The sequence below is a fragment of the Calypte anna genome, chromosome Z (genome assembly GCF_003957555.1).
Source record: "Calypte anna isolate BGI_N300 chromosome Z, bCalAnn1_v1.p, whole genome shotgun sequence".
Taxonomy (NCBI): Eukaryota; Metazoa; Chordata; class Aves; order Apodiformes; family Trochilidae; genus Calypte; species Calypte anna.
In genome coordinates this window covers 10257864-10271990 of record NC_044274.1, presented here as the reverse complement: position 1 = coordinate 10271990, position 14127 = coordinate 10257864, and the positions used below count along the sequence as shown (strand labels likewise).

At 44.8% G+C, this 14127-nt stretch overlaps 1 protein-coding gene across 1 annotated transcript in view; it reads right to left on the bottom strand.

Annotated features, from left to right (window-relative positions):
• Positions 1–10295: 10295 nt before the first annotated feature.
• The window catches only part of GALT (galactose-1-phosphate uridylyltransferase), a 182362-nt gene continuing 178530 nt past the window's right edge, over positions 10296–14127 (bottom strand). Inside the window, exon 7 of the mRNA XM_030466847.1 lies at positions 10296–10512. Within this exon, the coding sequence (XP_030322707.1) occupies positions 10296–10512 (217 nt within the window). The remainder of the gene's footprint in view (positions 10513–14127) is intronic.

Below are 14127 nucleotides of genomic sequence, written 5' to 3'. Positions count from 1 at the left end.
AACAACACACACACACACAAAAGCATTATGCAAATGCTTCAGAGAAGATGAAAAATCAAGCATTCCAAACTAGCAAATAATTCAGTCTTCTCAGTCTCTTTTTTCTCCTCCCTTGCCTGCATGGGATCTGAAATTACATTTTACCACCTGCCTTGTTGAATTGTCCTCGTGTCTTTCCTGCCAAGTTTCACCCCCGCAGGGGACACCAGCTCCCTAGGCTGAGGCCATCATTCTCTCCTTGAACAGTTTCCTCAGGGACAGGCATCTCTGAAGCTCTGCCTCTGTGCAGATGGTCACAGGGAGGGACTGCTGTGCCTCCCTGATCCATTTTGAAGCACACAGACCAGTTTCAATCCTTTCTCAGGGGAGAGGGCATGTGAGTAGTGAGAAGCCTCTGGGGTATTGCAGCAGGCACAAGGTGGAGGAGAGGAATTCCTGCTAATGTTCCAGATGACAGGAAGATCTCATGGTGTAGTTATGGGTGCTCACACCTTAATGGTCAAAGAAGAATCTACCCAGCTGCAACTCTGAGTCCAGCATCAGTAACAGGAGAGTCACCTCACCAAAATGCAGGACCCTTGCATGTGTGTGTATTGTGTACTTAGAACTGAGCTAAGGCCAGAGAGAAGGAAGTTCAGCAACAAATTCCCATTTTGAAGAATCACAAAACCATCATGGTTGGAAAGGACCTTCAAGAGTCCAGACATGCTCCTTCACCACCTTAACCATCAAATCATCCCTCACCACATCTCTCTGTTTTTTTTAACATGCCCAGGGATGGTGACTCCACCATCTCCCTGGGCAACCTGTTCCAATGCTTCACCACTCTTTCAGTGAAGAAATTTTTCCTATTATCTAATATACTAGACATCAGAAGAAGGGGGACAGCATCCCAGATGTAAGTAAAAGGCCCAGCAGCAGTGTGCACAGTTCACAAGGTACTGACACCTCTTTTTCTCACCTCGAGCAGGACTGTCAGCTCCAGCCAGGTGGCTTTCACAGTGTGGACTGTTAGTGCCTGGAGGTATAGGAAAGCAGTGGTTTTGCTCTGGGCTGAGGTCTTTAACCCCCACACTGCATCTGAAGGCCCACAGTGAGGTTAACCATTACCTCTGTCTGTCCCACCTGGGGTTACTGCAGTTCAGCTGGCACATGGTGTCATAGAGAGTCAACACAGCCTGGTCTATGGACTCAGCCTTATGAGAGGCACACAAGGGAGCAGATAGCAGTGGGAGAACAAGAACATGCCAACCCAGTATCCTCAGCCAGAATATTCACCCACACCTGTCTCTAAGTGATCTAATTTTGTTAATGCAAAAAGGAGCTTAAATGAGGTGATGACCTTTTGCATCCCTTGGCATTCCCTTATTGTCTTCAAGCTCCCAGACTCTTCTCTTTGCCATTAACATCACTTTCCAGCCTTGTCATAGATCATTCTGCTGAGCTTTGTCTTCTTGAACTCCTCTGTCTACACCCTTTCCACAAGAGCCCTTAGGGATGCCAGGTTGCTGCCCCAGCCATGCAGTGCTGGTTCCCCCAGCTCAGCAGCCCACCACCACTCTTGGAAGCTCTCTTCAACCTGTGCCTCTGCAATGGGATGCTTTTGCACATTGTATTTAACTCCAGAAGGATTTGTCTGAAAGATCTGCTGAAAATAAAACATCCCTTCTGCTCTCTTGCAGAAATCAGGAGGAAAAGGAAATCTATGCTCAAGATTAGAGAGGAGTGCTCTCAGAGAGAGCTGGTTTGGGCAATCGAAACCACTCCAAAAAAAGAAAAAAAATGTCAGAAAACTCACTGCTTAAGTGATTTAAGGGCAGGATAGACAGATCCACAGTGGTTGTTCATGGCAAATGGTGGAAAAGATGGGAAGTCATCCGGTTTTTCTGAAGCCAGGTGACAACCTTAGTCAGAAAACTTCCAGAAAGCTGTCTGCCAGTAAAAGTGTATGTACTGAAAAAAAAAGGAAATACTCACGTGTACCTATATTTAGCCCTGATCAGCTCCAGTGCATCCACCTCACAATCAGTTGTGCAGACGTGTCTGGGGAAATGGTGCAGGGAGGGGAGAAAGATGCTGGAGGCAGAGGAGACAGTGAGAGATGTGTTTGCCCATACGGCTGATAAGAAAAGTGTTTATGAACTGCAGCCTGACTCACTTGGTGTGTACATCCTGGGGAATTTTGTACTACTTGGTACTTTGTTTTCTTAAAGCTGCTGGCAACTGGAGCCTTGTGAAAAATCTCAGCCTGTTTGTCTTATTTATAGCCCTTGTGATTTCATGGCTGAACCTGAGGATGCAAACCCTACTGACTGAAAGGCCAGTGCACAAATCAATAGATCCACCAACACCTGCTCAAAGCTTATTCATTCTGGGAGCTTTATCTCACCAATTCCAAATGCTCAGGACAAATATGCCAAAGGGCAGAGAGGATTCAGTGGGGAGCAATGCCAAGGAGAGGTGAAGCAGGTGCTGCTGTGGGGCTACACCTGTGCTGACCCCAAGATACCAGAACTGCTGCCTCCAGAGCAATGCAGCATTAATTAGCACCCATCAGTGTTCACAGCCTCTAATTAATCTCTGCCTGGATCATAGTATAAACCTCTTCTTGCTTCTGGTTCTGTTCCATCCATCCCCATGGGATGTGCTGTGTTCCTCTCACCTGCTGCAGGTCTTGCCACTTCCTCAACAAAGATGAGTTTCAGGGAAGAGTAAGAAGACAGAAGAAGGAAAGAGAAAAGTCTTTCCTTGCTGCAGCTCCCTTCATTCATGAGCAAATAGGTGGCCCTTTAAATGCATCCGTGATACCATAATTGGGTCTTCTATTTGTAAAGATGCTCAATTTGACTTCACTAAAGGCTTCGCTGTTTTTGCCATTTTACACCAGTTTTCAGTCCACTCTGCCAGTGTTCATGGGAGCTCAGGCTTCTAAAAGTGTGTAAAAACCAAGCAGCCAACCAGCCAGGCTAGTAAAACAGGGAAAAGTTTACAGCTTGCAAGTTCCTCAAGTGCAGAAAGCTTCTGTATTTGTTCTATGTCAGCCCACACAGCTCCCAAAAAAGCATCACAAATTCCTGTTTCAGAAGGCAGCCTTGCAAGACAGAGGGGATAACACAGCAGCTAGGGGATGAATTAAATGCAATAGTAAAGGAAATGCATGATGAGGGCAGGTTCATAGATGTAGCATGCCCTGTACACAGCACATCCCAGGGCTCATTCTGGAGCTAGAGGTTGGCTGCATCCTTGCAGAAGACACACCTCAGGGCTAACCAGCTTTGTGCCATGGCAAGCTAAGGAAGATTTCCTGCTACCATCCAGCTGACCCTCCTGCACACTGCACTGGGGTTTATTTTATGCTCTTGCATACATCCATGCATGCCCCTTGTTGCTCACATTGCTGGACAATCTAGCTAGGATCACTCCGCTTCGCATGCATAAATGGAAGCAATGCAACAGCGATAGCAGTTCAGGGTTTTCCAACAGGATCTGGGCCATGTTACTGCTGCAGTGTAGAGAGGAAATATATTCTGCTACTGCAGCATGTCCCAAATCTGTCAGTGTTATGTGGTGGCCACTGGTCTGCTGTTTTCTGTCCCACAGATGGATCCAGCACCCTCCCACCAGGGCAGGAGCGGCTGCGTTAACTCAGAGAGCAGGGCTGGTGGGATGCCTGCCCAGCCTGGATGGCTCCTGCAGAAAGCTCAGTGGCACTGATACAGAGCAGACTCCTCGTTGCAGTACACACACACAACAGAAGCACTACACCATGGCACCATCTGCCAAACTGCCCATTCCCCATCCTACCCAATCTTCAGCCTTGTTCTCCCAAGCAGGGGAAGGTAAAACATTGTGCTGGTTCATCTGCAGTGATTAGCAGGAGAGAAACCACAGCGTGGTGAATGAGAGGGATGAAAATGTTAGAGGAGGCTTTGCCATGTAATTAAAACCATAGCAGCCAAGATCAGAAATTGCAGAGCTGCCTCCTGGTCTCAGCTGCTTCTGGTCTTCCCCATCTCTCAGCTTTAATTTTAACCAGCCTCTTATCCCCATCGCTTTCCCCTCTGCTCTGCAAACTCACTGCTGCTTCCTCTGTTTTCTGGCTGTACCCTTGACTATTTTCCACAAAAGCCCTGCAGGACTTGTGTGTGTGTATGTTTTCAAACCCCAAAAATGTGTGCTGCATGCAGAGAAGAGAAGAGAAGAGAAGAGAAGAGAAGAGAAGAGAAGAGAAGAGAAGAGAAGAGAAGAGAAGAGAAGAGAAGAGAAGAGAAGCAGAAGCAGAAGGAGGGAGGGCATTATTAGCCTGAGTGTTTGTGCCTCGGGGAGGAGGTAAAGATGTGCAAGTGTCTTTTAACAGCTGTGCAAGGCAGGTCTTCTTGCATCATGCATGATGTAGGACAGAAGGAAACAGGGTAAGAGGATCCCAAAATGGAGGACTTTCTCCAGGGTGCTTCTGCAGATGGTTCTCAAGATCCATCTGACATATATGCCCTTAGCATCTTACCTAAGGTATTTCTGGGACTAATGCCACGTTGTGCCAGTCAAACTGGTTCCACAGGTGTAGATGATGGACACAGGTAAAGAGTTTATCCCAGCAAGGGAGATGCAGAAAACCCCTGACAAGGCAGGGAATAAATTCACATCACTTCCACTGGTCCTTTCCTTACAGAAACAGCTACTGAAGACACTTCTTGAGGACACTTCTCATCCTCTTCCACTGGGCTCAGTGTGGCACCCTGTGGTAAGCACATGTTTCTGCTATCTCTCTTTAGAGGCTCTCAGTCTCCTCCTGGGCCACTGGGAAAGTATCTCACTTAACCCCCTGCAAACAGCTTTCCTCAAGATGTTTCTAATTGTGATCTCCTTGGGAACCAGCATAGATAAGCCCACACTGCTTCCTACCTCCTCACCAGCTCTGTTGTCAGGTTATGGCAGCATAGGAGCAGTGATCATTCAGTTGCTTTGCCAGCCTGTTCCTGGGAATCAAACACAAACGTCCAAGAGACAACTCATTAGAAATTCAAGCCTCTGAGAAAGACTGTTTGTTGGGTTTCTTTTGTTTTGTTTTTTTCACTGCAGCATCCGCCCACTTCTATGATTTTCAGCTCATTATGCAACCCTGCACAGATATAAAATTACAAATACTTCTTTACATACAGAGATCAGAAGAACTCAAGACTATCAGAACAACTTTATTAAGTTAGATCAAAGCCCTGATATCTCAGTCTACTCATAAATGTGGATGTGTAGGGAAGGCATAATATCATGGCAAGTAGGTATAAACACCCCTCCTTGCACTCCTCCCTAGCTACAAATATTAGAGACTTGCAACCTTGATCCTTAGTGGATCGTTCTTTCTTTAACTCTTCAATCTCCCCTTGTACCTGGGTAAAGTTTTAGCAACCACAGCAACCTCTGGCAAGGAGTTCCCCAGCTAAATGAAGACCTGTCACACTTGATCTGTTTTGAATCTCTTCTGTGCCAGCTTCCTTGAATGCCCTGCAGTTCTTCAGACTGCCCAGGTCCCAAGATTTTCTCTTACAGCCTCCTGCAAGATTTGTCATTTCTGCTCTGTACAGAGCCTAGCACATTAGAGACCTCAGGCCATTCCTGTAGCACAACAACCAAAGCAAAAGGCTCTCTCTGCCTTTGTTCCTGTTCACTTCAATAGACTCCATCTCTGCTGCTCATTGTTTTAAGACTCTTTCTATTAATAGCAGAAACAGACATGCCATTTCAATAATTCTGTCCAAATTAATGCCTTTCATTATACTCCAAACACAACATCAAAGGCTTAGATTGCACCCTGGCCCTTTGTGAGACAGAAAGAGTTCTGGTATGAAAATTTCCATCAGAATAGACACTTGATAGGAGAATGCTTTTTTGTCCATCAGGAAAGATCAGTTTCTTAATGGGATTAGAGGCTTTGGTTCTTGTGGATGAGTGACTGCAGCAGCCTAGGAGGTCCCACAATTTACTGTGATGGAAACATTTAATTGTTGGGCATATTTTACTCTTAATCTGTCTTCTTCCTCAAGAGAAAGGTCTACTTTGCCTGGACTGTCAGGTCCTGGTGTTGGCTGACATGGCATAGGGATCATTCTGTGTCTTGGAGACAGGTGGGACTGCTCATCTTTGATGGTCAGGAGAAGATAAGATGCAGAGACCACTGCACTTCCACTGTGTCTGGAAGGACCCTTTTGCAGGCTTTGTCAGCAAGCCCCCCCCCACTAGCAGATGATGACAGTAAAGAACGAGGGTGAAGACCAAGTACAGTGAAGGGTGTTGTCTCCTGGGATGCAGCAGGGCTAGGTTGTCAGGCTATATTTGTTTCCCTGGCTCTGTCCATGACCCTCTTTGCCTTCCAACAAAAGAAGTACTGGGGGATTTGGGATAACTGATGTGGTCCTTCCTGACCTTGGATTAGGCATGTAGAGGAAGGGTTCAGTAGCTGCATATTTCCTCCTGAAGCACCTGTAGCTGGTGAGCCATTTACCCCAGGCTCATCTCTGAGAGCATCCAGGCATGTACAAAACATTCACAGTGGGCTCATCAGAACATGGCCAGGGCTGGATCTTGTCCCTTTGCAGCATCATTTTGCAGTTACTCTCATCTTCTGAGATGTAATGCTCAAGATGCATCTTTCATCTATCCAGGTCCTCACAGCAACCTCCCTGCAGTCTATAAAACAAGCTGAATGTGCTCCATCCCAGCCAGGACTGATCCCTGGGAATGCTGACACCTCTCTGGGCTCATGCTTCCTTGTGCACGTTTTTATTATGTAAATTAGCACTGAACGTCCTTGTAAGTAAAGGAAGAAACTACATCTCGGTTCATATGTAGTGAATTCTTATTTTCCTACTTTGCTCTTTTCTCCCCAACAGGAACCTTTGATTGGGTTACTCTTCCCCTTTTGGTCTATAAAGGCTCTTAATGAAGCCCTATTATTGAACTAAACAGAAACATTTACCCCTTAAAGGACTTAATTATGCAATTGTAGCTAAGCAGAACCTGCTGAAATGCCTCTCTACATTTTCCTAGTTAAAAAGTCCAGCCTATTTTTGAAGCAACAAAGAGACCATGCAATCACTAGTCCTGGACAATGCTAACATGGACAGAAGAGCTTCACCAGGTTACCATCATCTGGAGATGTTTTCTCACCTCTCTGAACCCAGTTCCACCCTATTTTGAATCCATGTATGTCAGCTTAAGTATGCAAACAAGGCTGGAAAAGAAACCATCACTTCCTTCATTGTTCTTTTCAGTGGCTAATCAGTCTCACAGTGAAAACCTGTGCTTTTCCTATGAAATGAATTTTGTCTACCTGAATTGAATTCCAGCTGCTGGTTCTGGTTGGTATCATCCTTCACTAGATTAAAGAAAAGGTATTTATTCCTGGTGAATTCCTGGTTTGCACAATGTATTTGCCCCATCTCTTCATGTTTTTTTTGGTCAGCTCCTTTGGGTGAATTGCCTTCATGTAACAAGACTCTTTTCACTCCCAGCTCTCCAATCTTGCTGTTTCAGAGCCTTTTAAAAATGTGCAGTGGGAGCAGAACCAGGGTCCAGCCTCAGCCTGGGACCACCCTGGGAACCCTATGCACAGCTCTGTGGCCCTTTTACCCTGTGACCTCTCTCATCCCTGCTATGAAACAAGACATTTAATAGGAAAACTTATATTTATTTTCCTTTTTTTCCAGCTCGGGAACCACTCAGCTCTTCCACTTAAACAGAACTCACTAAAAAGCTACTGAAATAGTAGAAGGCTTTCCTCCAGTTTACATGGCCTTAAACATAGCCTTTGCTGCCGGATCCTGAACAAGCTGGCCCTTGTAGAACTCTTTTTCTTAATTTGAAAGGAAGATGTCTCATGTCTGGTTTCTCATCAATTTATTTTACTTTATTTCCACATATCTTCCCATGGATCACCGAGAAACTTTCAAGCAAACATGTAAGTGAAGTATTGCCTGTTAAAGAAGAGATGCCTTGAAGGCCATTAACTCAAACTGCAGTAGGTGAGAAAAGATTTGTATCAATTCTCATGGAGGTAATGCCACAGGGAATCCAATCAGAGAATCCAACACAGCAAACAGCAGCCATGAGAAAAAAAAACCCACCCCATGATTTCTACATCAGTCATATAATATCCGTGTGCACCAGAGCACATCACCAGTCTAAATTTTAAGATGAGTGAAGGATACCCCTTTAAGCCCCTTCTGCTTTTCCCCTCAGCTTTTGCACTCTTTTCCCAGTATGACTTCATTTCTGCTTCCTGCCACTGGATTTTTATCTGTCATTTTCCAATAGACCAGAATACCATTTATTTCCCCAGACCTTTTTTCAACTCCCAGACCCATGGGCTGTGACCAAATTGCCTCTTAATCTTCCATTGGATAAATAACATAAGTGAATTTCTCACTTATGGGGAAGGCAACCTTCCCCAAAATCAAGTTATAGCACCAATTTTCTCATCCTCTTCTAATTAATTAAAGCTCTTTTTTGGAAGTGTAAACCCAGAACTAGACACAATTTTAAGTAAGAAGATAGCAGCAATCTCCTAGTTCCAGCCTACTGTCCTGTTGCTGAAAGATTCAAAGATATCTTTCACTACCTTCCTTATAGCAGAGCAAAGACAGCCCTCAGTGAACTGAATATCTATTATGAACTTTCATTCATTTCAGGAATGATTGCCTTCTGTGATACAGTTCTCTGCCTTCATTTTAAGGTTTGCTGGCCTGGATGTGAAATTCTTCAATAGAATTTGCAGCAGAAGAAAGGGCTTATTAATGGGAGCAGCAGTGATGCCTGAGGAGAGAGCATCTCATTGTGCCATATTAATGTTACGTCCTGAGGATGGTGTAAATCAGTTCTGAGCTGATGCAAATGGAAATGGTGAAATCCATTCTCAATGGGCCTGTCAATAAACTGACGCTCATTTTAGGTCTCAGAGCTGTCACTCAGAAAGATGACCTGGATACTGTGCATTAATTTATGCCAGAGCAGTGTGTTGTTAGTGTCACTTGACCGTGGGAAATGAGAGGAAACTGATGCTGGCTTTGCCCTTCCTACATTTATCTTGAATTGGTGGTTCCCAGACCTCTTGACTGATGTATTCCTCTCACATGTGAAGATTTCTTATCATCAAACCTGCAATCAAGAGCATGAAGTTTAGGACTCGTATCCTCCCACTTCAGTTAAGTGTCTGGTCTAAACAAATCCTTTGTGATTGTCTAATATAAATGGAGAAAAATAGGCATTTCCAGAGGGCGAGGGTGCTGCAATGGCATTAATGTCTATGAGGACAGAATGAACAGGGCCAGGCTTATTTGGTGGATTGCTGGACAACTACCATAGCTTGGAGGTACAGCCTTCAGCTGCTTAGAGCTGAAAAACGCATACCCTGCCCAATGTACTCCAGCCTGAAATCTCCCCAGACAAACACTGTGTCTGATCTGCAGCACAAAGATCACACAGCATAACCCAACCTCATCTTCCTGAGCCCATCGGGGAGGGCTCAGAACTTCACCAGGCACCCGTGTCCATGGTGTCTCATAAGTTAAAGCAGATTCTGATCAGCAGCAGATGCTGCACCTCGCTCTTGCTGTGATCAGCATCTGGCAGAGAGAAAATGGCTTAAACTAGACTCTGGAAAAATTAATTGCTGAAATTTAAGTGACAGAATAATAATCATTATAATTGCAATAATTGATAGCAATGATTGCTCTTTGTGTGCCTCTGGGGAGCTTCCATTGCAGGCCAGCTCTGTGAGGTGCTTTATAAACACAAGGAAAGTTTCTTGCAAATGAGGCACAAAATGTGTCCAATTCCTGTCCTCACTCTTTGCATCCTCTCTCAGCCATGACCACAGATGGGAAGCAGGACAAAGAGGACCTTTGAGTTGCCCAGTTTTTGGTTCACATGGAAACTTTTCTTGCTAATGCAAGGCATGAAATACTAGGAATCATAGAACCATGGAATGTCAGGTTGGAAGGGACCTCAAGGATCACCTGGTCCAACCCTTCTAATATTGTTTACACTTTATGTCCCAGTGTTGAGTGGAGATTTAAAACTTTCCAAAGTGAGGGAATCCACCACTTCCTCTTGGAGACCATTCCAATGTCTGACTTCTCCCCAGCAGAAACTTGTGCTCATTGCCCCTTGTCTTGTCCATATGACTCCTTGTAAATAGGGAGTTTCCTTTTCAGCTGCCCTTTAACCACTGGAACATTTTAATAAGGTCTCCCCTATGCCTTCTCTTCTCAAGGCTGAACAGACTCATTTTCCTCAGACAGTCCTCATATGGCAGGTGCTTCAGTCCTCTGATTATTCTTGTGGCTCTTCTCTGGACCCTCTCCAGCCTGCCCGCATCCCTTTTTGTACAGTAGAGACCAAAACTGGATGCCATACTCCAGGTGTGGTCTGACAAGGGATGAGTAGAGTGGGATGATGGCTTCTTTATCTCTGCTGGTGATGCCCTTGTTGATGCAGTCCCGAATCCTGTTGGCTTCTTTGCTGAAGTGTCAGATATTTAGAGTGAATGGGTAAAAACAGTGGAACCTCTTCTAGGCAGCCACTGCTGGGCACAGACAGCCATGGTTTGCCAGTATTGGGGTAACCATTGCAACAACAACAACCAACATGACGAAGGGAATTCACAAACACAAGCTCCAGTAGGGTAAACACATAAGGCAGATGGTCTGGAAACAGCTCAGTTAGGGAGAGGCCAGGACTGAGAGACAGCAGGGGGTGGGAATCCACTGCCCAGCTCTGGTAGGTGATGAGCAGGGAGGGATCAGCCTCAGGCAGTCTTTCCACATGTGTCCAGTCAAGCCAAGAGAATTGGAGAAAGGTGCTGCATGGTTCAGCTCTGTCCCTGTGCTCCCAAAGGCCACCTGAGGAGTGAAAAAAAAAAAAAAAAAAAAAAAAAAAAAAAGACATAGTGGCCATTTTTCTTTTATATGTATTTTCAACCTAAAAACAGGTTTCTACTGTACAGCTCTTAATAACTATATCTTAAAGGCATGGTGGAGAAAGGGACATGTAGATTCAGAGAATTTAGGTCAGACAGTGCAATTATGGTAATTAGTTTTGACCTCCTGCTGGACCTGATCCATGGAATTACAGCAGTACCACACAGTGGTCTCAACTGGGCATTGACGTGGGATGTGCACTTCTGAAAACCATCCAGTCTTGACTTTAGGACCTCAAGTGATGGATAATCCTTTCCATTCTTGCAAATTGCTCTCGTAGATAATTGCTCTCCCTATTAAAAAAAAAAAAAAAAAGCTGCACCTTATTTCCACCTTTAATTTTTGCAGCTTCAGCTCCCAGCCATTGGACCTCATTTTGCTTTATCTGCTCAATTAAAGAGCACTGTAATATCAAATACCATCTTCCTATGTAGATACCTACAGTTCAAATTGCTTTTTACCCTTCACTCTGGTAGGCTAAAAAGAATAACTTCCTTCACATACATTTCCAGAATGTTTTTTTTCAAAACCTCAGATCCTTTTTACAGTGTTTTTGTTCACTTACTCAGTTTTTAACAACTTTCTAAAAGCTGAACACCAAACTGAAACATGTTTCTCCAGCAAAGGTCTTGCTAATGTCTTACATGCCAAGAAATCATGTTTTATTTCAACCTAACTGCAACTACCTCCTATGCAGGCAAATGTGAATGCCAGATGTTTTGCAGAGTAATAACTTTTTTTCCTTTTTCTTGAATTTCATTTATACTTGTTTTCAAAAGTATGATGTTGAAAAAAGATTTTTTTTTCCCATTTGGAAAAGGATTTTTTTCTACTTGAAAAAGACTTATGATTGCCTAAAAGATCCCATAATGAAAACATAAACATAACAAACAAAGCCTTTATCAAACAGAAACTTTAAAAAAAAACAAAAACAGCAAATGAAAGACATGGAGAATTAATCCAAATCTAAAAACATGTGAGGAGGTAATTTTTCTCTTCTCAATACATTTCCCATAGGGTAGAACAGGCTAAAGAAAATGGGAACGATCATCTGGGCTCCAGTTTTGCTCTTATTATAAAATCCCTCCCTGTATTAATATGGCACTCTGTTCCCTTTGGGTCTGTGTTTTGGTAGGATCCTGGGAGATCCAGCTCTGCATGAGGTCCTTGGAGCATCCCAGCCCTGTAGAAATCTGGTAATTTCTGAACAGAGCACACAGGGAAGAGCTAGAGCTCAGCAGACACAGAGAGCTGCCAAAAACCTGGGAAAGAGTTAATGCAGTAAATGGGATAAAGGGCACTTACAGACATAATTTACTTGGATTTTTCTAAAGGCTTTTTGATGGATTCCCCCACAGGATACTCTTAAGGAAAATAAATATCTGTGGGGTAAGGGGCAGCATCCTGTTGTGGGTCAAAAACTGCTCGAGCGATGGGATACAAAGGCTTGGAATGAATGAATGGTCCTTGGAGCAGGGGGAGGTTAAATGGGAGAGACTCGAGGGAGTAGCTTTTGAGAGGGACTGAAAATATTTATTAATGGTCTGGAGAAGCAAAAGGACAGAGCAGGAGGTGAAATCTATGCAGGTGGCAACAAACTATTTAGGGTTTACTTTGCTAATGGAAGAAGGAAAGAAACAGATGAAAGGAGGAAAGAAACACGAAAGATTGTGAGGAGCCCTAGAAAGATTTTACCAAACTGGGAGCTGGAGAATTTTAAGTGAGATAAATCCAAACCCAAGCCAACATGGAAGGCTGTGCCTGAGCTACCAGAGTCTTCTTAGGGGAAAGCAAGCCTGGTACCCCACTAGACCTTTTGTTCACAAACAGAGAGGGGCTGGTGAGAGATGTAGTGGTTGGAGGCGACCTGGAGCACAGTGACCATGAAATAATAGAGTTTTCAGGGATGCAAGGAAGGCCAAAAATGAAACCTTTATGCTGGTTTTCTGGCGGGCAGATTTTGGCCTTTTCAGAAGACTGATTTAGAGTGTTCCGTGGGAACAGCCCTTGAAAACAGAGGGGTCCAGGAGGGATGGTTGTACTTCAAGAAGCAAGTCCTGAATGCACAGGAGCAGCTGTCCCTGTGTGCCCAAAGGAAAACTGGAGAGGAAGACAACTGCTCTGGCTGAACAGGGAGATATCGATGGAAATTTGGGCTAAAAAGAGAGCTTACAGACTATGGAAAAAAAGGGCGGGCTACTCAGGAAGAGTTTAGGAATATGGTTATGTCATATAGAAAGAAAATCAGAGAGACGAAGCCACGACTGAATTCAATTTTGCCACTTCCATTAAGGATACATCAACAGCAAAAGGAGGGCCAGGGAAAACATCAGTTTTTTGTTGGACATTGGGGGAAATATAGTTACCAAAGACGAGGAAAAGACTGAGGTATTTAACACTTTCTTTACCTCAGTTTTCAACAGTAAGACAGGTTGTCCTGAGGACAGCTGCTTCTGGGGCTTGTAGAGAAAAACAAGAAGCTGAACAGCCCCCCTGTAATCCTGGAGGGAACACTTAGTGACTTGCAGAGCCACTTGGATCCCCACAAGTCTATGGGACCAGACAGGATCCACCCCAGGGTGATGAGGGGGCTGGTGGAAGAGCTCACCAAGCCACTCTCCATCTTTTACCAACAGTCCTGGCTCACTGGGGAGGTCTGAGATGATTGGAAGTTGGTGAATGTCACAGCAATCCACAAAAAGGGATGAAAGGAGGACTCCAGGCCTGTCAGCCTGACCTCAGTGCCTGGCTGGGTTATGGAGCAGATCATCCTGGGGGCAATCACACAGCTCCTACAGGATGGACCAAGGATCAGATCCAGCCAGCATGGGGTTAGGATGGGCAGGTCCTGCCTGACCAACCTGATCTCCTTTTATCATCAGGTGACTGCATGGTGGATGAGGGGAAGGCAGTGGATGGAGTCTACCTGGACCTGGAGTCTAGCCTTTCACACCGTCTCCCAAAGCATTCCACTGGAAAAGCTGTCAGCCCGGGGCTCAGACAGGAGCACTCTGTGCTGGGTTAGGAACTGCTGGTGGCCACCAGGGAGTGGTGCTGAATGGTGCTGATCCAATTGGAGGCCACTCACCAGAGGTGTCCCCCAGGGATCAGTGCTGGGCCCGGTTCTGTTTAATAACTTAATTGGTGATTTAGTAGG